Consider the following 25,077-nt stretch of genomic DNA (forward strand, 5'->3'; position numbering starts at 1 on the left):
AAGACTTGTTGACCTTGTTACCGAATTACCGATCACATGTCCCACAACATCTTCGCCTCATGCAATCAAGAAGCTCAAGAAGACCTCGGCAATATAATCAAAGACCGATCCACGAGCAGCTGCGTGATGATGAGCAATTCAAAGTTGCAACCAGGTCGTACCGGCCATCAGCAATCGCGCAGCAATCTCCATCAGTCGCATGGCATAGCACCTCCGCCCATCAAGTTCCCTTCCTCCTCGACCTCATCCGTCGCTCGAACGCCTTCACATTATACCGATAACGACTTCTCTGACGTGGAAAGCGGGGAACGAAACGCCTCGTCGGGGGAGAGGGCGCCCTTGTTCCGGACCGGACACCATGAGGGGGAAGGTCGACCTGATCTACCCAAGTTGAGCCGGGAATGTTTATGGTCGTGAGTGTCCTAGCGTGGTCATTCAGCACAAGACTCTAGTGATCCTGACTCCCTTCGGTTTGTAGAGAGTTCAAATGCTATGGCAGCTACATCTTCCCGGTCTTACTCGTCTTCGGAGTGTTGGCTGTAGGAATAGCATTGATCGTTTACTACACGGTCCGCAGATAACGGTGATCTCGACGGGTTTACGCCTCCTCGTAATGTTCCGAGAGGAGCTGCCACTACCAATGTCAAACTTTTGTGCATCTAGGCATAATTGGCCAACTGTATCCCTTTAAGATGTATCTCCATCGGTCGAATCTAGTCACGCTTCGTGCACTCAGGAATGCCTGACCCAAGTCGAAAGCAGAGTCACAGTGCATCGCATTGAAGGTCACTGGCATATAATTCTGAATTGGGTATACAAGGAATTCGCTTCTACGCATTGCATCAATCATTCGAGCCGTGGTTTTGCTACATATCAGATGGGCGAGCCTCCCATGCCTGAATTCGAGTAAAGCTCAGTCAACCTCCGTGTCTTAACTGCACACCGAATATGACCATGATGGTACTCACCCGTGACGCCAACGGCATCTTGAATCTTGGCGATTTCCCCAGGACTCAGCTTGGTCCTGACGCCGCCCAAGAAAGCGTGCCAACACCCGTCCGCCTCGTGATCGCTGAGGAACTCGCTCTGACACAATGCGTAAACCTTCTTCCAAAACTCGGGATCGGCGATGGTGTTGTGGAACTCGGCCGTCGAGTTGGATGGTCCAGGCTGATTGGCAGGGCTCGAGATGTCGAGGGTCGTAAGAGGTCGTGCAGGGAACGCAGAGGTAGAAGTAGTCCCCTCGGCAGCAGGATCGGCGTCCGAGATCGTCAAGGATGGGATGGCTCCGGGTTGGGGTACGGGCTCTTTCGGAATGGTGGCCCCAGTAGGAGTGGGATCTCCGCCGAGTTCTGATCCAGCCTTGGGCACGTCGTCCCAGCCGGGCTTTAAAACCATGTTCACGGTCGCTCCTTCAGCAATGCCGTACTCCTTGACCAGTTTGGCATCTGCAAGAGCTTTGCCCTTCAGCAGCAACCTCTGAAACTCGGCTCGCGGAGCTGTCGAGCTGGAACTCGCAACGTTCGCCTTGAGCTGCTGGATCGAGTCGGACGGAGCGATTTGCACGGCAAACGAAAGAGCCGGCTTAAGACTCTTAACCGTGAGAGAGAAGGGTTCTGAGCATTTCAAAAACACATCAGCTTTTAGCCTGAACACAATCTAGCTCGCAGGCGAGACAGAGACGTCACATACCGTTACTGCTTTCTCGAACCTCCTTGTCGCTCAATTTGGGTGGTTCGGCTACATCCATCTGAGGCAAGAGAACGAGATTGAATGTCAACAGTTTGCACCATCATGGATTCCGCCTATCAATATTCTATACTCACAGCCAGGACAGGCATCCGGCGGGGTCGCTTCTCTGGGGGTGTCACGAAATCGTCCGCATAGTTGACGGCGTGCTCCGAGATTTGATCCAGGTATCGTTTGGCGAAAGCGGTCTCTTCCTGAAGGCGAGAACCTGAGATCTTGTAAGACATTGCTAGAACTGCTAGTTTGTAGGTATGTATGATGATGTGGTTGAGCAGATATCCAAGTAGGACTGGCCGAGGAGACTGCACAGGTATGTGTCAACAAGGCATTCTTGAAAGGATGATGGATGTGGACCACACCATGCCTGATCACAAGTCGCGAGCCGGCCCTGGGCGAGTCACTCGTGATGACGCGTGATCTGCGATTTGCATGATAAGATGAAACGATGATATGGAATGCAACGGTTTGCCCTCTTGGTCGCCCCGCCGGTCCAGGTCGTGTATATCATGAAATATGTAAGATCGGGTACACCAGCAAACTAGAAGAGAAACAGTGCAGGATACGCAAACAGTATCGTCGGAATTACAGGACGGCAGCCGCACGACAAAGGAGAAATCTTTCATCTATAAGGGGGTTCGTTGAGGGGGAGGGGAAAGAAATGTCCGTTGTCGATATGGAGACGCAAACGTCCGTGCGGCAGGTCGGCTCATTCCACAGGTAAGGTGACCGCGCCGGGTTACCAAAGGTAGGATCGCCCGACAGGCGAGGAATATATTGCAGTCGTCAAGTGGAAACCAAGCGGGTGTAGGATTGGCTTTTTGCGCGTTCGTTAAGAGGTCCGGAAAGTAGGGCGTGTCATGGTTGATTGGCTCGTTTCAGTTCAGTAGTAACGGTTCTGCTGCGCGGGAGCCTAAAAGACGAGGAGGACGCAAGGTATTTCAGTAGCTGCCCGTCTCTCGAGGTAGATTGACCATGCCACTCACTGCTGCACCAGGGGGGAGACCGCTGCTACCGCTAGGCGGTGAAGCGAAACCGTATCCTTGGGATGAGCTTCGCTTTGGTCCCTTGGCGACTCTCCTTACACCGGTCGTATGGGAATCTACCGACGAGCCGATGGGGCCATTGTCGACCAGCGAGATCCTTCGGTAATGCGAAGGATTTTGCTGTACCGGCGGGGGCGATCGAGAACTGTTCGATCGGTAGTTGTCATCTAAAGAAGGCGAACCAATCAATATTGGCACAGAGTTTCGGCTTGATGCAAAGATACTCACCATCGGGGTATCGTTGGCTTGCAGCCATACCGGTACGTGGCGGGAACGACTCGTCCATGGGCGAAGTGGGGCCATAGTTCGAGCTGAGGATAGGCGCACTCTCGTCACGAACGTCTCCGGAGTACGACCTGTACCTCTCGGCATAGTGATCAGCCGATTCCGACGAAGCCGGGGACGAGTCTCGACCACCTCGGAAAGGTCCACGAGGAGGCGCGGGAGAAGCGTCCAACTGAGGCTGATAGTGTTCGCCCGGCGACCCTTGCATGCTCATGGAAGCATAGCTCTGACTGGGTCGACCCAAGAAGGCCGCTTCCGAACCAGCAAAATTGCTAAAGTTGGTCTCGTGGGTCGAGGCCATGGAGTAACGGTCACGAGTCATGCCACCCTCGCTACATTGATGACGAAAGCGGACATGATCAGCTAGACTCGCCGAACCCGGCATTTTATTCGAAACTTACCGCCTGAAGATGACATCCGAGTACGAGTCTCGCGACTGCTGGCCATTCTTCCATCGACGTTCACGCTCGAATTCGACCCATCGCTTCATCACGATGTGAGACGAATCGAAGACACCATCCTTGTCACCGTGACCCTTTTCAGCAACCGCTCCTTCTCCTTCAACCTTTCGAGTCTCTCCCCAACTGCAAAGCGAAGGCAAGTCTACGGTTCAGCAATAATCTCAGCGAAACAAGTCCGACCGAAACATACCTAAAGTCGTCAAAGTGCCAGAAAGCGTAGGCCGGAAGCACAAAGTTCCAGATGGGAAGCGACAACAGGTAGATGAACATCCACCCGACGTAGACAAACTTTCGCGAGGTAATGACGATCAAGGCACCGGGAAGACCCAGGATGAACGCCAGCAAAATGAGCGAGAGGATGGGCTTGACGGTTCCAGGGATGATGGCGACAATGATGAGGTAGATCGTGAACGAGATGGCGGCGGGCAAGACCAAGGTACCGACGAGTTCCATTCCGACGACGAACTGCATGGAAAAGCAGAACGTTCCACAGAGATCCCGGACGAGAACGAGTTCGAACAAGTTGTGAACGGTCGAGTTGATCCATCGTCGACGCTGCGAAAGGAGGACTCGGAAGGTGTCGGGTACAATAGTCTTGCAGACAGCTTGAGGACAGAAGACCATCTTTCGCTTGGGGAAGGTCTTCAGCATCAAGGTGGTGAGGTAACGATCTTCTCCGAGCAAGAGCAAGTTCTTCTTGTGCAAGGTGTCGACAATGTTCTCGGCGTAATGCTCGCAGATGTCTGGGTTTGCCAAGATAGGAACCCAGTAACCGGTCTCTCCCTTGGGCGCCTTGATACGGTAGATACTGAAACATCCGGGAAGACAGGTCACACCACCAAACATCGACTCGAAGGCCTTGGTCAAGTGGTGAGAAATGTAGTACTCGAAGACTATCGACGAAGTGTCAGTTGAAAGGTCAGGTGTAAGAGGCGATAGCATGCTGGCCCACCTTGAATCATGGTCACCCAGGTCTCGGTCTTGTTGGCGATCTTGGTCTCTCCACAGAGACCCATGATCTCAGGGTCGTGTACCATACAAGCGTTCATCCTAGTCAAGGAATCCGGGAAGACCTTGGTATCTGCGTCGACACACAAGACCGTCTCGTACCGGTCCGGACTGACGCCCGTGACACGCCAGAGCGCGTTGAAGAATTCGTAGTCAAAAGTAGTCATTCGCTCGTCAAACATGACCTTTTGCAAGAACGACATGAGGACGATTTGCGAGTCACGTTTCCCTCGGTTACCGGGCTTGGCTTCGTTGACCTCGAGCGGATTTCCGACCTTGGCGACGAGGACGATGGGGACCTTTTGCTGCTTGGAGAGTTCGACCGTGTTGTTGTCATAGTCGTAGTATCCGGCATAAACCTTAGCCATGTTGTGTCGCTTGTGACCGTCAGCGATGGCGACGTATGAGTGGGCCTCGACTTCGTGTTCGGGCGTGACGAGGTCCTTCATCATTCCGAGCACAATGTCGGGCGTAGTGAGCTTGGATCCGGAACCCTTGACCATACCATCACAGATGACCAGGATGACCTTGTGACTGTTGGGATAATCCGTGGTGGCCAACGAGTCGATGGTAGTTCGGAGACCTTCGATCGATTCGGAGTAGGCGGTGACGAGACAGATGCTTTGTACAAGGGGGAAGCCGAAGGGTTGGTAATCGACAGGAGGTTGGGGGACGATGTCGCCAAGCGGGAACGGGCAGCCGCTGGATCCGCCAGCAGTGTCGGCCAAAGACATGCCCGACTCGTCTCTACCGAACGCGAGCGAGGTCGAGCTCCTGGACGAACGCAACATCGGGGAGCCAGGCGGGGTAACCTTGGGTAGCTTGCCCCCGTAGGTACTGGCCTGCCTAGGCCTGTAGGCGTTATCGTTGACCTGACCGTACGCGGTACCAGGACGAGAGTTTCCAACGACAAGATGATCGGCCCGACTAAATCGACTGGTCGTAGGCAAGAACCTGCCCTTCTTGGGCGCCTTTTCGCCACCCATCGCAGCGTTGGGCCTGTAACGGCTAGGTGCCGGGCGGTAGATATCGTCCGTCCAGTTTTCAATCTCGGCCGCACGAGCCATTCGCTGCTGATATGTCTCTTGCTTGAAGTTTCCGAGCCTCCAGGAGAGGAACCAACCGAAGGCGACGGCCATGGCGAACTTGATCAGGACGACTCCGAGAATGAAGATCAACGAGAGGTACAGCAAGACGTCCGAGGCAACACAGCCGATCGACTTGACGTCGATGAAACCGACCCGGATCGTGTCGACCATGCACTTGGCGACGTCCTTCATTCCACCACGGTACATGTGCATGGTGATATCCTTGCCCTGGAAGGTCGCGTTAGGCGTCTTGATCTCGTCGAAAATCTCTGGGTATCGGACTTGACTGGGCTCGAGCCACTGCAGGAGGTTCAAATCAAGGACGGAGCTGCAGCCGAGGTCGACCAAGTCAGCAAGTGGTCTCGCGAACCGCCACACTTCTGCGGCTGGACTTACTTTTCGTAGACGACTAGGTTCCTCGTCGCATTCTTGACCTGATGCCACTTATAGTAGACCTGCCCAGCGGGATGCTCGTCGTAGAACGAAGACCTGGCCGCCATCGACGTATGACAATTCAACGGCGAATCATATCCGGTGATGTTCTTGGGAGTCATCCCGAACTGATCGTGCAGGTTGCAAGGGAAATACCAACCCAATCTCCCATCCGAAGCCTGGGTGATGGCGCTTCCGGGAGCAGCGGTGATCAGCCCCCGACAATTCTCGTTGACCCGTTGAAAGAGGAAACTAGCGTCCTTTCCTCCGGCCTGCCAAGCGTCGGAGAACAACGGGTTCGTAGATCCGTTGAACGAGTTCCCAGCGGCAGGATGGGACCAGTTGGCAAACTCGTAAGCGTATCCGTTGATAAGGAGGTATCCCTCGTTCGCTTCCCCAGCCTTGATACGGAGTCCCTGGGCACCGCAGACGGCCTGAGTGAATCCGAAAGTGACGAAACCGACGACACCCATGAGGAGAAGGACGAGCGAGACGAGCCCGATCTTTTCCCTCCAGGCTCGTTGGGCTTCACGAGTGTGCTTGCCTGCCAGTCCAGGAGTAACGACCGTTCCTCAAGGTCAGCCAGCTATTTACGATATCATCGACGCAATCTCGATCTCGGCACTCACCAAAGACTCCTCGGAGTACGAAGCCAGGCACGCAGACGGTCAACAAGTAACAATAGACCATCCAAGCGTCCTTTGGTCCCGGTGCAAAGTCTCCCAAACACCCGAGCTTCTCCTGTTTAGTGTAATTCGTCGCGCTCCTTCCCGCTCCCGAACCGGTCGTCGCCCCGTTAGGCGGGCCCGGGTTACGGCTAGAAGTAACGTTCTGGCTGGATTTCCTTCGGAGAGTAGCCCCGCGCTTGAAAATGTTCAAACCGGATTCCTGAGAATCGGTAGGTTCTCTCGCCAGCAAGGACTTTCCGCGTCGGAGGCCTGGAGGAGCGTTCCCGGTGGTAGAGGGCAAGACGGCCATTCCCCCCTGTCCACCTTGCCCGCCAGGCCCACCCCCAGGTCCTCCACCCCCGTACTGGTCGTGAGCGAGCACATGCTCACGGTAATGATACAATCGATGGTTGGGATCGATTCTCTCCCTATCCGGCTTGACCAACGACTTCTTCCTCCTAACGTCGCTCGCTCCGCCTCCTAACCCACCGGAATGTCCTACTCCGAACATGCCTCCCAAACCTCCAGCGGAGGGGGTAGAAGCCGGTCCGTAAGTGTTAGGCGCGGTACCTTGTCCAGCACTGTATTGAAGATGAGGTTCCTGTGAGAACCCGGCAGACGAAGTGGAAGGGTGACTGGTGAACTTGGGCGGGACCGGAGGGACCGCTCCATTGCCTCCATAGCCTTTACCAGACTTATCGGAGAGGTCGGTGTCCCTCCTCACAGGGTGACGAGGGTGTTGAGACTCCTGAAAAGACACGTTGCCCGGTCGGGATGTGGTACGAACGGGCTGGAGGCGGTCGTCGTCCGTAGTTTGAGATTGAGCCGAGGGATCGGCGTAGGGATCTCGTGGGACAGACATGGTGCGTTATGTTCCTGTTGCTTATCGGTGGCGTGACGTGTGTGTTGTGCTGTGTAGTTCGTGTGAAGCTGAGAGTTCGAGAAAGTCTGGCGTAGATGATACTCGATGATGTTGCAGAAATGTTGAATGTAGGAACGCGATTTGATGTGATTGTGATCTGATCGACGATATGAACCAAGGGCGGCCGATGAAAAGACGAGGTTCAAGAAGGAAAGGGTAACGAGCGTGAAAGAGCGTGGGTCGTCCTCTGAGTTAGGCTGGATTGCCAATGGACTACAGAAAGTCGGAATTATCGAAGAGGTCGGAAATGGGCGCTGCGGTGTACGGTGATCTAGAAGGAGTCGTTCGTCTTTTTGCAGCGAGGTTGCGTTCCGATCGTCGTGAATGAGACGCCGTTTCGATCTTCGGCAGGATCCCTATTCCGACTTTGTGGTAGAGAAGAGTCGTACGAATCCTATTTAGACATCCGTATGATCCAGGTCGATAGAAGTGGGTAGAGCGGAACGAGTGGTTGTCGAGTCGGGAATCGTGTGTTTGTTTTGGATGACCCGCTCGCGGTACGCTATTCGTCGAGGGCGAAAAGGGGGAAGGGCGAGGGTTCCTTTCTTTTCTCCTCTCTGTGGTCGGAACCGCAGGATACGACAAACGTAGGCGAAGAGAGAGGTGAAGAGAGGTAGATTGAGAGAGGCGAATGAAGATGTCCAAATGCATCAGGCCTAGGAGGCTGACGAGAGGGAGTGAGCGAGGTCGCAGAATTCCAAAGAGGAAGAGCGAAGAGAGCGAGCGAAAGGGAAACACACACACACGCACTGCCTCTGCCTCTGCCGCCCTGCCCGCCGTGTGCCGTCGCTCTTGGCCCTCCTCGTCGTCCCGCACGCGCGTCTCATTTCATTCCCTTTCGCCACGCTAGCCCGCGCACCAGAAAAAACACATACCCCGGATTTGCATACAAGAAACAACAAAATCGTGTCCTCGATAATACCCAACATCAAGGACATACGACCAGCTATCGCTATGTCAGTTCACCTGGACATGCTGCACACCACCTCACATTAATTGATCTCTTTGTTTTTTCACCATGCCATCTGGAACAGATACCAGATCTGACTGTGCAATTCCGCCGGCCTGAGGGCAGACGATACAAGGTCAGGCGGCCGCCGGCGACGCTAGATTTTGCTGATTTCGCTATTTTCTCTGACATCCTCGTTGATGGCTGACGTGAGTTGGTTCGGAAAGTCTAGCGGCTTTCTGCTTTTTCTACTTCGTATTTCTACGCCCAGGTCCGCTCTCGCGTGGGCGATGTGAATTCCCCGAGGTCCCCCTCCCTCCCTCCTTCCCCTGCCTTTGGCTCGGCTCGGCTCTAACGCACAGCCACTCGAAGCCACTGCGCTCATCGAATGGAAAACGCGATTCACCATAGAACAAAGACTTCGGTCGTTTCATGTTTCATGTTTCGATACGGATCATCACGACGTCATCGACACCTTTCGCACGGCGGGACAGTAACACTGAAACGCTTCGACCACATTCAAGCATCTAGAGACTGGCTTGATTGCCCGCGCCACCTCGTTGCTCCAGCGATATCGCATTTCTTGTCCGTTGTCCGCGATGTTTCGATATGATGCACGCCTCAGGGATACCAGGAAGGCAAATCTGACGGACTAAAAGAAAGTGACATTAGGACAAGTACTTGGATCACCCACTCAGATCGCGGTGGTGAAGTAAAATACAGCTGCGTCTATTGCAGACTGAACTACGCGTAGCGAGATCGATATCGTCCCGTCCCGTCATGTTCTGAATCTCACTTTGGATACAACGAAGCTATTGGCTTGAGCGGCCCAAACGCCGTCTCCGAACATCTCGTTGATCACCAGAGCTCGAGGTTTCATGGCATCCCCGCAGCGACGTTGATGTGTCGATGTGAGGACTCCTCTGGTCCGAGTGGTTTCGCATTTCGACAGTTTCATATGTGTGATAGCAGATTCTTTGTGAATTCTACAACAGTCTCGTCTGTCTCCCCATCTCCCAATCTTCTCGTCCGCATTCGAAAACAAACGCCTAGCAACACCCTTTCCACACGCCCGCTCCAGCCCCAGCGGAAGCTCGAGCTCCAGACCCGATCTCGCTCTGGTTCTCTCCAAGCTTGTCCCGCTGCACTGCCTTGCCCACGATCCCTGCTCCAACGAACCCTCTGGCCAGACTCGTCACGGTACTCCGCGCCATCTCGAGCACGCCTACAACGCGATGACGGAGCGTGGCGTTCTCGCATGTTACAACCTGTCGTCAACAGAAAAGCAAGCAGTGATTGGCCCAAACAGCGGAACGGAGCAAGGAAAGAATTAACGGGATAGTCAGCCAGAACTTTATGCAATCAGGGGGGATATACTATACTGACCATAGTCATCAAGTCGATCCTCGCGACGACACCATCGACGTCAACTCGGATGACAAGCAGCTCGTCCTCCATTCCCTCCTTCTCTTGCATGAGCGGCACCGAAACGTCACCAAAGTGAGCGAGCAAGAAGAGACGCAGGCGGTGGATGTCACTGGTCAGTCGGGAAGCCGAGGTCGATGAGAAAGCTTCCGGAACGTCTTTCGGGGCTGCAGCATCGGACTTGTGGTCGTGATCATGGTCGTGGGCGTGTCCATGTAGCCGCGAAGTCACTAACGAGCAATCAAGCCGATCAGCTTTCCTGACACTTCGTCGGGCTTCCGATCATTCGACTCACGCTTGGCAGTGGCAAGGTTTGAATCCATCCCGGACAACAAGGCTAGTGCGCTATCCGCAATCATATCGTTGCTCCCGCTCGAGGACCATTCGAGCGACAACTCCTGTTCAGACACTTGTACAATCGAGATAGCGTTCATTACCTACGTCGCAATAGCCGGTCCGAGAAATATCAGCGAGGGAACGATGCCGGGAGGCGTCCTTGCAGGTAAACCGTGTTTGGTGACTGAACTCACCACAAACACCGGTCGACTGTCCACAACGTCCTCTTCCACCTCGCCGTACATCCCCTCAAGATGCCACTTCACCACATCCCAACCAACCCCGATTCTAACCCGCTGTCTCTGCGTAATCTCACTCGTGCCTAGTCCGGTAAAGTCTTTCAAGTCTTTCGGGTCGAGGAGGGTATACGAGAAATCTTTCGAGACGAGCAAACCGGACAACGGGTCCTTGTCCTGCGGGGGCTTCGACGCTAGCGAACCGATGACCTGTGGCGTAAACGAGCGACATGAGACGAGATGGTATGGGATTCGCTTTAGCTTGAATGCGGAGTGTGCGGGCTTGCCCTTCAGTGAGAGGACAGAACCAACCTTGACAACCCGTTCCATAGTGAAGCTCAGTTCGAGCGGCTCGCAATTCCGGGGCATATGAACCTTTGTATCCGAATCCGCAAACTGGCTCATCAAAGCCGCCCTTAATCGGCCCATCAACGATTGTTCTCCGTGCACCAGGACCTGATGATCGCAAACACGTAATCGATTCGTTCTTAGTTCGATCGCTTCCTGTGTGGTTTTAGCAAGTCTTAGAATCGAGACTGACGATATGTTTAGGGTTGACCTCCCTGATAAAGCTCGAATTTTGTTGGAAATCCACATGGGCGCTGAAGGAGATCTCGTCCACCGTCATCTTCCTCTGAATCTTGTTCCCGTGTATGCCGATAAAGTCGTCGGGCTGCTTCAGTAGGTTCTGCACAATGTCGAATCGATGCAGGCGCAAATACACGGGCAGACATCAGTGACTATACGTATGTTGGAGATCAGATACACTTGGATAGGGAGAAGACTGGTCGAGAAGGTGTGAACGGCATCTAAAGGGTATCTGCCTTTCTCGTCGATGATTCATATTCGTCATCGGGGGATTACCATATCGTACAGCCCACGCCCCGATTCTCCTACGCTGGCCACCGCCCTGCAGCCCAACGACCACACCAAAGCTCGAGCTCACCTTGGCCATGGTCCCCTCGATCGAATACCCGGTGATGACCAACCCGTTCTTCCTGTCCGGTGCCCAATTCTCCAGCAGCTCTCGACTATGGTACCCTTGCAACATCTGCGGGGTGGCCATCATCACACAAGGACCGGAATCTTTCCATTTCCTGAAGTCCTTGACGTTCCTCACATACTTGAATGCAAAGGGGTTGTCGTTCCTGTCCCTTGAGAAGCGTGACTTAACGTGATCGTTCATCGTGTGTATGTAGGTCCGGTAGACCTGCATCCCACGAAAGGCAAGCCCCGAGGCGTAGTAGATGGGGATGTTATGCAATTCCGGATGATTGGACCAATGTTCATCCAGGATCAAGAGGAGTTCTTGAACGTTCCCAAAGGCAGAGATTGGCATGAGGCAACGTCCTCCACGCCGTACGATGTTCGTGACCAGTGCTGTCCGAGCCAAGCCAGTCAAGTTTAGTCTTGACGTCAAAACTCCCTATGCTATGACCATCCACATCCATAGACGATACTCACTCGTAAACTGCTCCTCCTTTTCCTTTCTCGGCTGCAACGTATGTACCCCAAACGTACTCTCCGCAATCATCACATCAGGTCTGATCGGCGGGACTTCGGCCATGACCAAATGCCGATCTTCTTCCCTCGAATAGTCCCCCGTATAGAGCACGTTGACTCCAGCGATCTCTACCATGAACATTGCGGCACCTAGCACGTGACCGGCGTGATAGGGTGTGAAACGGAGCCCACCGGAGATGACGATGTCTTGGTGATAGTCGACGGCGATGATGTCTTGCCAGCACGAGTCGAGGTCGGCTTCGTTGTACAGCTTGTCACCCTGGTCCGAGTTGTCACTAGAGGTGCGAGATGAAAAGATTATGACAACTTCTGATAAGTGGCGAGCCCATGGGGCGGTGCTGCAAACGAAAGGATGAGGGGACTTGCCCTATTCGCACGGCGTCTTGCATGGTGAGCCTGAAGATCGCCTTGGTCGGATGCGTCATGTAAACTTTCCCCTTTCCCTCCCTAAAGTTGGTCTATGTCGATGAACGACGATTTAGCTAACGATTCAACCCTCAGGCTGGAGAAGGATACAGGCCAGCTTACCTTTTCGGTGACATATGGCAGACCAGCTGCATGGTCGACGTGAAAGCTATCATCATACGACCGTGTCAGCACGTCTATCAGACCTACATCCAGAGCTATACTCACTGAGTGATCAAGATGGCATCGACCGTGCTCCAATCCACTTCATCGATAAAAGGTAGTGCCGAGATCCCATTGTTGGCAGGGTGCAACCCGACGTCGCATACGACCGTCTTTCCTCGATGTTTGATCACGCAGCAAGACCGGCCGACCTCCTGACCCGCGCCTAGCATGCATATCGAGAGTGACGGTTGATCTTCGTCTACTTCCATGGCTGCAGTGTCGTGTCTGGTGTCTGATGTAGAAGGTGGCCAAGTTGGGACAAGTCGTATCGATTGCTTGACATTTATTACCATCGACTTGCTATGACCCCTGGGTTGAGGGGTACAGTACTCGGTCAGGGTCAGAGACGGACATCAACAGGTTTTTTCTGGTGTAATGTACATGTCCGTCCTCCCCTTCCCCCTTCGCGTTCAACCGAACCCTGACATCTTGGAATTATCTCAAACACACCGGCGCCGAAGTTTGATACCTCCTTACTAGAATTACCAGATCCCTGTACTGAACTGTCCAACAGCTCAAGAGGAGGCCGCGACGGCTCGACATCGGTACAAGGGAATAGCGGGAAGAGAGGAATTCCTCCAGGAAGACGAGCCTACTTGGGCCGAACCTCGTAGCTTACGTTCCTCCTCGCCTGTTTCGAAATCCCCGAAATCATGTCGAACGCCATGGCTTCGAGGCTCACGCCTCTGGAGAACGAGCTATGGAAGAAGCTCAAGGGTGCGAGGGATTCGGTGAGCTCTTGACTCTATGGGAAGTTTTGTGGTACTCGGACCTGATGAAATACAAATCGCCTGTATTCTACGTTAGACGTTGTCGGCGACCGACCTGCAGCGAGGTCTCACGCCTCAAGCAGCGCTCGGAGCGCTCAACGGTCTCATGTCCAAGGTGAGCACCCGCTCTAACCATACTTTCCACCTTATATGCTAACTTGGGTTTTGTACCTCTCGCTACGATAGAGCTTGATTATCACGAAACAGAATGAAAAGGGAGAACCGTTCTTCATGGCCGTCAACAAGGACGAGGCGAAAAAGCAAGTGTCTCGCATAATCTACTAGCCCCAATCTCTCAGCATCATCTCGACTGACTAAACGTTTCATTTTCTTCAGGACCGGAGCTTTGGATCAGAACGAACAGATCGCTTACAACTGTATCAAATCGGCCGGCAACATGGGTACGTTGATTACACTCCTGTACACAATCTGGAGACAAGCATATCTTGGTTCAACAGATTCTTGTATGCTCACTCCACTCTACGGGTCCGCGATCTAGGTATCTGGATCCGGAGCATCAAGACCGAGACCAACTTACCTCAGACGGTCTTGATGAAGGTGATGAGGTCGCTAGAGAAGAGGGATCTGGTGAAGACGATCAAGAGCATCAAGGTGGGTTTCGATTCGGGCTTCGAGTTCCACCTGTCTCTATGTCGTCTTCCTCGTCAAATGAGTCTATCGCTGACCCAATTCGACCAACATCTACGATAGGCGCCGACGAAGAAACTCTACATGTGTGTTGGGATGACGCCGTCAGCCGAGTTGACAGGAGGACCATTTTACGATGGGCATAATATCGACGTCGGGTTGATTTCGGACTTGTCCTCTGTGGCTTTGCGTTTCGTCCAGGAAAAGGTGAGGATGCCGGACTCATCATGGGATTAAGGGTTGCTTACGATAATCTGATTTGGCCTCGTTGCGTCTCCAGAGCTTTCCTCGAAAAATTCCCAAGCGGAGCAACATTCCAGACGAGATCTACGTTCCCAATCCCATCTATGCCCCCTCGCACACTTCGAAACTCCCCGGTCCCCAAGCGATCTTGACGTATTTCGAGAAGCACGATATCTGCAAGATCAAACTCGGCGTCGAACACATCATCCAAATCATGAGCATGTTGGTGTACGAAGGAAAGGTGGAGATCATCAAGCCGATCAAGAAGATGCACGAGGAAGGATGGAATTCGGATTTGGAGCAGGATGGAGGAGCTGCAGACGAGGACGAGGTGGCTAGGATCAAAGCGGAGCGGGCTAAAGTGGGGAAGAAACGACCGAGACCGGTGGATCAGGATAGCGATGCGGAGAGTGATGTGGATAGCGACTCGGATTCGGAGTCCGGGGGAGAACGGGATCGAAAGAGGAGGAAGAAGGACAAGGAGAAGGAGAGGGAGAAGAGCAAGGATAAGAAGCGTAAGGAGAAGGAGAGAGAAAAGGAAAAGAAGCAGAAGAAGAAGATGGCCAAGCTCAAGAAGGAGCTCAAAAAGACCAAGAAGCTGGAAAGGGAGAGGAGAAAGAAGGAAAAGGAAAAGGAGAGGAAGCGGAAGCGCAAAGAGAAGGAGAAGGCGAAGAAGGTGAGCGTGATTGCGTGCATGTTGGAGTACTGAGTTCTCCAGGCACGGGCTGATACTTATCTCTGCCTTTTTCGACTGCACAGAAATCGAAAGGCAAGGGAGACGATTCCGACGTGGATATGGACGGCAACGACAGTGATGAACTCGTATCGGTCAAGGACACCGACAAGAAGAAAAAGAGAAAGAAGAAGTCTTCCTCCTCGTCTTCTGAATCGGACAGCGACAGCTCATCCGACTCTTCCTCGAGCTCGTCTGATTCGGACTCCTCGGATTCAGACAGCGATAGCGATAGCGATTCTAGCTCGGGCTCGTCGTCCGACTCTAGCAACAGTTCAAGCTCGAGTAGCAAAGAGAAGAACAAACGGAAAGCCAAGAGCGAGCTTCCTCCCGGGAGTTACCTGGACGGGAGCGACCCCTTGGTCAACCTGGCGGACGGGATGGGCGGACGGTTCAATTTTCACGACAACTACGATCCTTTCCTCGACAAGGACGTCGTCTACCGAGCGGTCCGGACTTCCAACTTCAACTGGCCCGTCAACGAAGCTCCTTGTGGGCTGTGCCCCATTCAAGGGTTTTGTTCCGAGTCTGGACCAGTCAACCCGATCGGATGCGAGTACTACGGGAACTGGGACCCGAACGATTCGTTCAAGCTCAAGCTCGATATGCAGGGTCTGCTCGAGATCTGAGAGCGAGATCGACGCATCGAGCACTATGGCTCTGCCTTTCTGTATAATCTCTTTTCTATAAACGATGTCTAACGAGCTCTTGGAGAGCAGCCCCAACGATATGATACATGGTACATGCATGACTTTGCTCGAACTTGGTCCAGCAATTTCGAGATGGAGACTAACTGGGCACAAAGTAAACAAAGCGATTTACTTCCGAACACTCGTCTCTCTCGAGCTCTCGAGCTCTCTCCCGGGATCTCGCTTTTGGGACAATTAAAGTTCCATCTATCTTCTCAGGTGTCAGACCCTTGAGACCCTCGCCGGCCCTTCTACACACATTGAGACAGCGGTTTTTCCTCAGCCCATGGCCCAACAACTTCAAAGTATGTTTCCTGGGGGCGACTGAGGTCTGGACCTGCCGACTGAAACGGGCTTCTGTTACTTCGCTGCTCAGATCCGTTCGCTCAGGACTACCCAGAGACGATCGACCATACGTATGAGACTACCGCTCAGAGGTGCCGCTTCAACAATGTTCAAGGACCTTGGGCTGGAAATCTTCTCGCCACGGGCGGTTCCGATGGGATCGTGGAGATCTGGGATATGGAGATGACGAATGGAGCCTTGGTCCGAGCTTTCGACGGGCACGTCAAGGCGGTGGAGAGCTTGAGGTAAGTCCAATCGGATAACGAGCTACCCTACGCCGGTATCTAAAGCGCTAATGTCATCTCTGCTGATCAGCTGGTCGAGAAACGGGAGATATCTGGCTACATCGTCGAAAGACTGGAAAGTGAATATCTGGGACCTCGGCTATACCTTTTCAAACATGCCCGACATCCGGTCGCAACCTGAAGCGGGATCATCGAAAACTACCGTCACTACAGCACATCCAGTCTCTGAGCTACATTATAGCTTTATACTGGATTGTCCTCTCACCAATGCCGAGTTTCATCCGCAAACGTCTCGGGTGCTTCTGGTTACGAGTACGGTCAACGAGGTGGTGCTTGTCAGGCTTCACAACAAGCTGCAAGGATCAGAAGACGCTCCCTCGATAGTGAACGGGATCGATGCGGTTGAGAAAAGCGAATCAACCTCATCGGAAAGACCTAGGAAGCGACGGAAGCTATCAAGGGGGCACGAGGTTCTTCATCTACAAGCTTACACTAGGGAGGAAGCGATACAAATGGCTCGAGAGACGGCTGCGTCATCTCGATCTCAGCCTTCTGAGCAGGAGGAACAAGGGGACGGTGAGGAAGCTGCTACCGAAGGACCGTCAAACCCGCTACCGGACATAGATTTGAGCCTATTCGATGAGGCGCCGTCCCATAGGGAATCCGCCTCGTAAGTACGATCTGACCATATAGATCGTGATAGTGTCGAGTTAACATGAAGCGTGGATCTTTCGGGAAAGCACGAACCTGACATTTGCGACTTTCGATCCGAGCGGGGATCGAATCTATGCTGGTACGAGGGACGGGATGCTCTGGATCTACGACGCCAGATCGAGGTGGATCATCTGGAAACAACAAGTAGCGACCTCGCTCATCAAGCAGATCGCCTTTGACCGTACGGGTCGGTACATGGTTGTCAACTCCAGCGATCGGGCCGTACGGGTCTTGGCCATCACTCCTCGGATGGTAGATCCTGATCAACCAGAAGACCCGTTTCCGATCACCATACATCCTCTTCATAGGTTCCAAGACAAGATCGGCAAGACGCCTTGGAACAGGGTCGCTTTCAGTGGGGATGGAGAGTATGTGATGGGAGGCGCGGGGATCAAGACGTCTCATCACATTTACGTGTGGGATCGGTCGACGGGTGTCTTGATCAAAGTGCTGGAAGGGCCCAAAGACGCTCTTGACGACTGTGATGTGAGTTTGATGCGATTCCAGTATCAAAACAACTCGCAATACAAGCTGAGCTTGACAAGATAAATCATCCATAGTGGAGTCCATCTCGACCGATGATCGCATCCTGTACTTCAGCGGGAGAGATCAATATCTGGCAAACCACGACTAATGAAGCATGGAGCGCTTTTGCGCCCGGTTTCGAAGAGCTGGAAGAGAACCGAGAATACGTCGAGAGGGAAGACGAATTCGACTTGGTATGTCGAACAACTTGAATGTTCCCACAGTCTAATTGCTAATATAAGGGGATTTCTCTTCGATGATACAGGAAGACGAAGACGAAGTGACAAGAAGAAAGCAGGCAGAGGAGGACCAAGAGGTAGATTTCTTCACACCCAGGTTAGGTCTGGGAATGCTCGACTCGATAGCTCGAGAAGGGGACTATTGGCGGACAGAATGGGCAGACGAAGACAATGACCCGAGATTCTGGCCTCATGATGATTTGGCCCATCCGAACGATGAGACTGGCCTGGGCGAACACGGAGATGACGGATCCATGTAGTCTGCTTGTAGAGTTGTAAACGACACGAAAGGAACACCCTGGCTGCCTAGTGATCTAGTGATCTAGTGATCTAGTGATTGATATGTTTAACCGGATCCGAGGCCGCGCTTGTCCTCGACGCGCTTTCTCGGTCACTGAACACCGAGCATACCGCTCGGTCCGCTCTGTCAGCTATCAGACATGATCCAGGTCACTTTCACTCCTGCAAGCCGTCAGAGCGATCGACGAGTAGCGATCAGCGAGTAGTGTTGTACTTTTTAAATACGCACACCCCAAGTATATTCAGAGCTAGCTGCCTTTGGAAATCCTGATGTGAGTCTCGGCCGACGTGAGCATGATGGCGGCGTCATCATTCCTCTTGATCACGAGCTGACGGTATATCACCTGCATCGTGACATCGTGGCATCCTTTGGTAGGTGGAACGATTGACGTATAAAGGCCATTCCTCGCAGAGACGCACGAACCATCTACCCAGGCCGATGAGCACGAGCTATATTCACTCGATTCGACATCAAGATGGGAACAACGTTCAGCCGACCGAATAACTCTCAGCCGCAGGCAAATGAAACTGAACCTGCCTTTCCCGAAGAGGATGACGGGGTCGTCCATCATACCGACCGTACTGCGGGTCAATTGGGGAGGTCTGGAGAAGAACCACAGACAGCAATCGAGACGAACGGATCTCGTCTTCCAGGCTTCACGGATGAGGCTGTGACTGCAGGACAGGATCAATATGTCGAAGCTGGGCCTTCATCTCCCGCTTTCGACGGAGCAGATATCACATCGCCACATAGTACGACCGGCAAACGCAAGAAGAAATCCAAGGCGAAGAGCAAGGCCAAGAGGGTACATTCCGCTACTCAGGAACGTTTCTCTGATCAGGACGAGCCTTCAGCAAGCAAGGTTGCTAGAACCATTGAAGCCGATGTCAAATCAGAGGCAGCGGCTATCAGATCCCTTGGTTCCATCCGCCGCCTCAGGACCACTACGGAAGGGTCCGTGTCGAGTCTCCCAGCCGTTTCAAGCACCGCGCAAGCTGTACAACCTAGCTCTGCTCGAGAGGATGGTGAATTATCAGATGAAGAGCAGACCCCTGTCATACCCGCACCCACACTCGCGTCGGTACCAGTATCGACCCTACCGCTGCCAGTTGTCTCTACGAACATCCCTGCCGCCCCCAGAGCTACGACAAACAGACCGCATAGGGGTGGTCATGGTTGGAAGCACAAAGAATACAAGGACCGCGATGCTTTATCGACGGGACATTCGGTTCCCTGGCCGACCATGCCTCCTTACCTAGCATCTTCCAGGTCCTTTGTTCCTGAAACGAGCAGCAGGTCTCGACCTAAGGACACGCAGTCCGGTCTCAATTACGAGGACGAGTATACGGCGTCCATTGCTCCCGTCGCGTCTGGCAGCCAACCTCAACCGGTAACCACACCGCAATCTGATCCTCCTTGGCCCGTCTCCTCTCACGCGGGTAATCGTTCCACGCAAGTCAGTGGATACGGGAGGCGGTCTCATTTTACATCTCCTACCAGCAACACTGCGGTACCTCAGAACTTTCCCGTTCCTCCTGCCTTTTTCCGGCAATACAATGCAGAGACCTCTCGTCGGTTTGGTCCGGTTCCTCCAGACTCCACTCAAACCGCAGGAGCCGGTCCATCAACCGTCAATATGCCTCGTAACAAGAACCGGACAGCAGAGTGGGACGATGATGTAGATATGGAAGACCGAGGTACGTCTCGTCAGCGGATTCGTTGTAGGGCAAGACTTGATCGTGTCATCGATCGTCCAACAGATGCCGAACGTGCTTTGGAAGAGAACGACGCGATCAGACTAGAGCAAGCGAGAAGGTGGGCTGAAGAGCAATCGATGCGGATGAACCAAACACGTAAGGAGCCATACCTCAGTCTTCCTTGTACAAAAAGCTAGGGAGAGTATTAACGCAATCTACGTTTTGCGCGTCTTGCAGTCGACGCAGCGGGCTTACGTGAACTGATACGGCTGTTGCTACAACTTACCTCTTGGGGAGTGTCTACCACAGACTTTACTGAACGAGGTGTCCGACGGGACTTGCTTCGCGCTGTTCACGATGTCGCTTCTGTGACCAACCCTCTCCAACGTCCCGTCTCCCCTCCTCCTCCTCCTCCGCCTGTCGATTCGCTTCCGACGCCCCCGCCTCCGCCCCCTTCACCTCCAGCACAGGCTTCGCGCAGACAATCGATTGCATCATCAGTCGAGATGGACATCGCAACTCCATCGCCCGAGGTCCAACCCATCACAGTCAACCCATCACCTAGCGTAGAACCTATAGCTTTGCCATCAGTGCCGGACTCGTTGGAAGCAGGACCGCCTACCGCTCTTGCACCCGAAATGGCAGCGACTTCCGCCAAACGCCTCGATAACCAAAACGGGCTGGACACGGTTCAGGCAGCCCTCGAGCTTGTACAAGTACCCACGCCGAGCTCTGAAACGGTATCAGAACCGAGACCGGCCAGCGATGTTACTTTGATGCGGGCCAAGTTGTTGGCACATAAGCTGCGCAAGCAGAAGGAGATCAAGGATCGGTTGCGAAAGCTGCAAGCTGGTGAGCCCGAACATTTATGTTGCCTGCGTGCATGCCGAACTAAGCCTGTTGTTCATCCATCAATAGCCTCCACGCCGACCGAGATCTCACCCGAACCTCTGCCTAACACGAATCTTCCTGTGCCCCAGCCTCCATCTTCGGAAACTTCAGCCTCCGAAGCAGGTTCCAGCTTCCCCTCGGGTGAACGCCAAGCCAATTCCGTCGACGTCTCTCCCGTTCAACCTCTGAATGTCATGCTCCCGAAGACACCTGATCTCGATAACCAAACTCCCATCGTCACCGATTCCTCCCAATTCTTTCCGGTTCGGGCCAAGGCCTTTGGCCGTGGTCGCAAAGCTCTGGCGCCAGCTCACCCTAAGTCATTCATCATCGATCTCGATAGCGACTCGGATGACGACGACGCTGCAGCCGAGCAGGATCGTGCGGTTGCAGTTCATCAGGAAGCCGAAAGGCTTCATGCGGAACATCTGAAGAGGGAGATCGAGAAGAAGGAAGCGGATCGGGCGGCTCTGGAGGCCAAGATCGCCCTGATGGAGGCCCGGCGACAAGCCAAGAAGGCACAGGCTGCCCTCCCTCCCCTCCGCCAAAACAAGTCTGTATACCATCAGACAGTCACCATTACCGCCACTCTCCCTGAGCCTGCCGCACTGCCTCGAGGAGAGGCTATTGTTCAGGACCTGACTCCCAGTAACATCACACCTTCAGAGCGACATGAGCTGGATAAACCAGCACTGGTAGAAAAGATGACACCGGCTGCGAGCAATGTCTTGGATTCGCATGCCGCCATGACGCCACTGGAAGAGACTGCTGCTGCCATAGCAGGTAAGCCGGTAGTGACTGGCCTTGATATATACCGGTCCGATCCTGATCGGAAAGTATCTGTCACACTTGCCTTTCGTCACACAAGGTGGCTCACATGACCCCGCCTCGCATACGACGTCGGACATGAACATTGATCATGAGCACCGCTCGGACGAAATCAAAGACATGGATAAGGTTGTCATCTCCTCGAGCCCCCTGGTCGCTTCGATCCCCCTCTTTCCAGGTCGGACACACTTAGATAACCTTGGTAGTGAGACGGCACTTACCTTTGCGTATGCATTTGCGTGCTTTACATTTTTAGATGAGACCGACCTCGGAGCACCGGCAGCGTTGAAACCAGAAGTGAGTGCGGGTAAGAATCGTTTCCAGACGCAACCGACATTGAGTAGTTGATCTCTCAGTCGGAGCAGAATATCTCTCATGGTCAAGCCATAGAACGCAATGACCGGTCGATGCTCAAGTTGGCTCGAGACGCTTTCGACCCTGTTATGCTGAGTGAAGGAGAGAAGGCGCCGAGGTTTGCCCCCTACACACCCCTTCTAAACATGATACCCGTAGCCACCCAACAGCCCGTGAAGATGAAGACCCGTCGTAGCATCGCGGCTCCTCCCATCTCGTTCTCGGACGCTACCGGACGCCTCGACCGATCCGTTCTGGACAGCATTATTTGGACAAGGATCGCGCAATCCAAACCCGACGCGATAGTATGCGTGTACGAAACCGAAGGAGGAACCTGCTCGGACACAAGCTGTGAACACATACACCTTTCGCGGGACATCATCCCGACTCGTGAGAACCTTTCTGTCGGATGACGAGGGCGGAGCGGCATAATCCAAAGACGACGTGCCGGTCTTTGCGACGACTGGCTCGTCCGTCGATGTGCGATTAGTCACAAAACTTCGCCGTCTACGGAAGCCATCTCCCGCCCCGTGACTGTCGAGAGGCTAACATCGTTGCCTTTTTTGTGTTTCGGCGACAGATGAGGATCTCCTTCAATTGGTCAGCATCGTTGTTCCGGCATCATCTCCTGCTCATCCGACGCTTCAAACGGCTGCCTCGAGCATCTTCGTGGGGCCGAACGTGAAATCCAAGAAGGTAGCTTCGGTAAAGAAGAGAAAGGGTACTTCCACCATCAAGCAGAAGAAGATCAAGGCCAGCAGTAAACCGGGCGAGACGGCTACCGAGAACGATGTAGCTGGTTCATCGAGCACACCAGCGTCCGACCCTGCTTCTGCAAGTGCTCGGACGGTAGCGGTGGAAGATTTCCTGCAGGACGTGCAGCGAGCGATCTCTGTCGCCGCAGAAGCAGCCTAACTTTACTTGATACTTTGCAGCCGAGCCGAACCGCTTGGCGAACGAGAAGAAACTCAACACGACGGCCCACGCAACATGATGAGATGGGGACACGAGGTATAGTATTATGAACCGACTCCGATTTTTTACGACAAGCCCCATGAACAATTCTGGTCTCCGAAATACACGACCGACGATGGCCACCGACAAGAACCAATATAGACTTAGTCCCGAGCGGATAGCTCCGTCGACAGCTGGTCAACGATAACACGATGACGAGCCGTTAATGGTTGCCGGTTCTCCTCTATCGAATCTTCGGAGATCACGTGGGGAAGACACGATTCTGTTTCCCGACCCGTGGACTGGTATTCTGGGCTCTATTTGTAGAGAGACACGTTTCTGTGGAGTGTATACTGTTTTATTGCATGTCACATGCCGTTCCACCTGCAAGTCCTCGATGAGCATTCGCTGAGACCACCAACACCAACACCGACCAGTACCACCACACACCCCTCTATTCACTGATCACGTGATCTTGTGATCGTCGAGACGCGACTTGGAGGGTTCGGCGACGACGGGTGGATGGTAAGTCGATGAACTTGCAAACCTGTCAAGTGATCGGATAGTCATCGAGAATCAGGAGACATCTTTCTGTTCAGTATATCATCATCTGTACGGTCGGAGATTCCCTCTCCAATCTCCGGCCGTCCGATCAGATCAACCCGATCTCACGATGAACGATTTTGACATGGGTACGGAAGAGCAGGAGGCTGGACGAATCATCTGGTGTCCACCAGAAGATGAGAATGTACGATTAGCTTTATTGGCTGCTAGAGCACGAGGTAAGTTCGGCCATTTTGAATATCGTCGGGAGGTCTGCATGCTCACACCCGCTGCAACGAAGTTCACGACATTCCCGCCCCTCCCACACAATCAACAACATCAGCAAAAGCTCTTGTAACTAGAGCTCAGCAAGTCGAAGGATCATCTGGCTCGAGCTCTAGTCTCGGAATCTGCAGAAGGAACGCAAGGCGGCATCGATCATTGTCTTCCGCTACCTCTGGGCGAACATCCGCCTCGCCACGGCTAGGTCCTTCAAGATCTCTAGCAGAACCGTATCCGAGTTTGAACTCGACGCACGCTGGACAAGCACTGGCTACGAGCGCTACGAATCAGGATTCTCCGGATCGTTCTACACTCAGTACTTCCACTTCGACCTCCTCTACAGCCGGCTCGAGCCGCTTGGAGATCCTGCTGAACCTCGTACAAGCGAATTCGGTTTCACGTGTGGAGAGACGCGCTCAGCGGCAGAGAAGCATGGAGGTCGCTCAGAAGGCGAACGAGCAGATGAGACGGCAAGCTTTTGAGAAAGGCCTTTTACAGCGACGAGAGGATCATGTACGGCGGCCATATCATGACGAGGATGATCCTCGGACCGGCTTCGAGGTTGCCGCTCGAGGCAGTTCCGAAGAACCCCGGTCAAGAACACCGACCAATATCGACGCCCGGAAGACCACCTTGCAGCCGACGCGATCCCTTCCTATCATCTCTGAACTCCCGTCGATCGTTACCAAACCCCCAATACACCAGCCACCACCTGCCATCAGGTCGCCGGAGAACCGGTCTTCGCAGCAATCATGGGCCGGAGGAGTCAAGCCTTGCGGGCTGAGGGGAGGCGGGATCCCGCGCGGCCGCAGTGTAGGAGCTGTATCATCTGGAGGAGATGGGGTTGGACAAAGAGCCGGTAAAGATAGCGCAGAGTCGAGCCCTGCAGCTCCTCGTTTGTGCAGGCCTTTCAAAGCTCCCACGATGATGAACCGAAGACCGATAGTCCAGGATCAAAACTCGATGGAGGTCGAACCAGATCGAAAACGATCGAATACGTGCTCGGTCCGAGGCGTTGCTGCGGCGGTCATAACAAAGAGCGCTGCCGAAGCTCGATTTCCTCAAAGACCTCCACCTCAGCCTCTCGCTGATCGATCCCGCCATCTCAATTCGAACAATACATCCACTTCCACATCGACCTCTACATTAGCAAGCACCACGTGCGAAGCAACGGACACGGGAAACGATTCTTTTGACGATGATACTGCCGATATGGAGGGCTTGCTGATGGAAGGCGGGGAAGAAGTCGAAGCCCTGTTACGAGCGTGTGACGGAGCCTTATCATGAGCTTGGACGGGAATGTGATATATAACGACTTTG

General features: G+C 53.6%; 10 protein-coding genes across 10 annotated transcripts; 7 read left to right on the forward strand and 3 right to left on the reverse strand.

Moving 5' to 3' along the window:
* The first annotated feature begins 55 nt into the window (after nt 1-55).
* Nucleotides 56-612, forward strand: HD553DRAFT_5423 (uncharacterized protein). The gene is made up of 2 exons (XM_046184301.1): nt 56-413; nt 479-612. Exons 1-2 carry the CDS (start codon nt 127-129, stop codon nt 579-581), a joined length of 390 nt encoding a protein of 129 aa, XP_046040072.1. The 5' UTR covers nt 56-126; the 3' UTR covers nt 582-612.
* A 170-nt stretch (nt 613-782) lies between these two features.
* HD553DRAFT_5420 (uncharacterized protein) lies at nt 783-2,129 on the reverse strand. Its single transcript, XM_046184300.1, has 4 exons — nt 1,827-2,129; nt 1,693-1,750; nt 969-1,616; nt 783-896 (listed from the first exon to the last, which is right to left on the reverse strand). The coding sequence occupies exons 1-4, from the start codon at nt 1,974-1,976 to the stop codon at nt 874-876; spliced, it is 879 nt and encodes a 292-aa protein (XP_046040073.1). The 5' UTR covers nt 1,977-2,129; the 3' UTR covers nt 783-873.
* A 420-nt stretch (nt 2,130-2,549) lies between these two features.
* HD553DRAFT_5432 (chitin synthase 3) lies at nt 2,550-7,732 on the reverse strand. Its single transcript, XM_046184304.1, has 8 exons — nt 6,696-7,732; nt 6,031-6,610; nt 4,491-5,962; nt 3,729-4,431; nt 3,479-3,661; nt 3,021-3,409; nt 2,733-2,959; nt 2,550-2,659 (listed from the first exon to the last, which is right to left on the reverse strand). The coding sequence occupies exons 1-8, from the start codon at nt 7,594-7,596 to the stop codon at nt 2,630-2,632; spliced, it is 4,485 nt and encodes a 1,494-aa protein (XP_046040074.1). The 5' UTR covers nt 7,597-7,732; the 3' UTR covers nt 2,550-2,629.
* A 1,809-nt stretch (nt 7,733-9,541) lies between these two features.
* Nucleotides 9,542-13,010, reverse strand: HD553DRAFT_302431 (putative cleavage and polyadenylation specificity factor). Its single transcript, XM_046178744.1, has 11 exons — nt 12,760-13,010; nt 12,655-12,700; nt 12,493-12,584; nt 12,067-12,401; nt 11,549-11,982; nt 11,144-11,290; nt 10,915-11,058; nt 10,561-10,812; nt 10,326-10,467; nt 9,992-10,260; nt 9,542-9,873 (listed from the first exon to the last, which is right to left on the reverse strand). The coding sequence occupies exons 1-11, from the start codon at nt 12,963-12,965 to the stop codon at nt 9,655-9,657; spliced, it is 2,286 nt and encodes a 761-aa protein (XP_046040075.1). The 5' UTR covers nt 12,966-13,010; the 3' UTR covers nt 9,542-9,654.
* Nucleotides 13,011-13,216: 206 nt separating this feature from the next.
* HD553DRAFT_5486 (RNA polymerase Rpc34 subunit-domain-containing protein) lies at nt 13,217-15,329 on the forward strand. The gene is made up of 9 exons (XM_046184309.1): nt 13,217-13,487; nt 13,564-13,641; nt 13,713-13,786; nt 13,863-13,927; nt 14,026-14,138; nt 14,238-14,381; nt 14,455-14,932; nt 15,067-15,093; nt 15,177-15,329. Exons 1-9 carry the CDS (start codon nt 13,410-13,412, stop codon nt 15,230-15,232), a joined length of 1,113 nt encoding a protein of 370 aa, XP_046040076.1. The 5' UTR covers nt 13,217-13,409; the 3' UTR covers nt 15,233-15,329.
* HD553DRAFT_302445 (uncharacterized protein) lies at nt 15,191-15,901 on the forward strand. The gene has a single exon (XM_046178745.1). The coding sequence runs from the start codon at nt 15,531-15,533 to the stop codon at nt 15,777-15,779; it is 249 nt and encodes an 82-aa protein (XP_046040077.1). The 5' UTR covers nt 15,191-15,530; the 3' UTR covers nt 15,780-15,901.
* A 224-nt stretch (nt 15,902-16,125) lies between these two features.
* On the forward strand, nt 16,126-18,167 carry HD553DRAFT_327446 (WD40-repeat-containing domain protein; the record flags this gene model as incomplete). The annotated part of the gene is made up of 7 exons (XM_046181820.1): nt 16,126-16,144; nt 16,216-16,429; nt 16,500-16,812; nt 16,978-17,005; nt 17,151-17,629; nt 17,704-17,862; nt 17,934-18,167. The coding sequence occupies 7 exons, from the start codon at nt 16,126-16,128 to the stop codon at nt 18,165-18,167; spliced, it is 1,446 nt and encodes a 481-aa protein (XP_046040078.1).
* A 329-nt stretch (nt 18,168-18,496) lies between these two features.
* HD553DRAFT_5615 (uncharacterized protein) lies at nt 18,497-22,045 on the forward strand. Its single transcript, XM_046184318.1, has 6 exons — nt 18,497-19,905; nt 19,969-20,061; nt 20,143-20,757; nt 20,824-21,579; nt 21,665-21,802; nt 21,881-22,045. Exons 1-6 carry the CDS (start codon nt 18,684-18,686, stop codon nt 21,970-21,972), a joined length of 2,916 nt encoding a protein of 971 aa, XP_046040079.1. The 5' UTR covers nt 18,497-18,683; the 3' UTR covers nt 21,973-22,045.
* On the forward strand, nt 21,780-23,315 carry HD553DRAFT_302451 (uncharacterized protein). Its single transcript, XM_046178746.1, has 2 exons — nt 21,780-22,368; nt 22,559-23,315. Exons 1-2 carry the CDS (start codon nt 22,032-22,034, stop codon nt 22,891-22,893), a joined length of 672 nt encoding a protein of 223 aa, XP_046040080.1. The 5' UTR covers nt 21,780-22,031; the 3' UTR covers nt 22,894-23,315.
* A 121-nt stretch (nt 23,316-23,436) lies between these two features.
* HD553DRAFT_346939 (uncharacterized protein) lies at nt 23,437-25,044 on the forward strand (the record flags this gene model as incomplete). The annotated part of the gene is made up of 3 exons (XM_046183257.1): nt 23,437-23,457; nt 23,513-23,714; nt 23,777-25,044. The coding sequence occupies exons 1-3, from the start codon at nt 23,455-23,457 to the stop codon at nt 25,042-25,044; spliced, it is 1,473 nt and encodes a 490-aa protein (XP_046040081.1). The 5' UTR covers nt 23,437-23,454.
* Between the last annotated feature and the right edge of the window lie 33 nt (nt 25,045-25,077).

The sequence above is a fragment of the Filobasidium floriforme genome, assembly GCF_021052385.1.
Source record: "Filobasidium floriforme strain CBS 6241 chromosome Unknown HD553scaffold_1, whole genome shotgun sequence".
NCBI classification, from domain to species: domain Eukaryota; kingdom Fungi; phylum Basidiomycota; class Tremellomycetes; order Filobasidiales; family Filobasidiaceae; genus Filobasidium; species Filobasidium floriforme.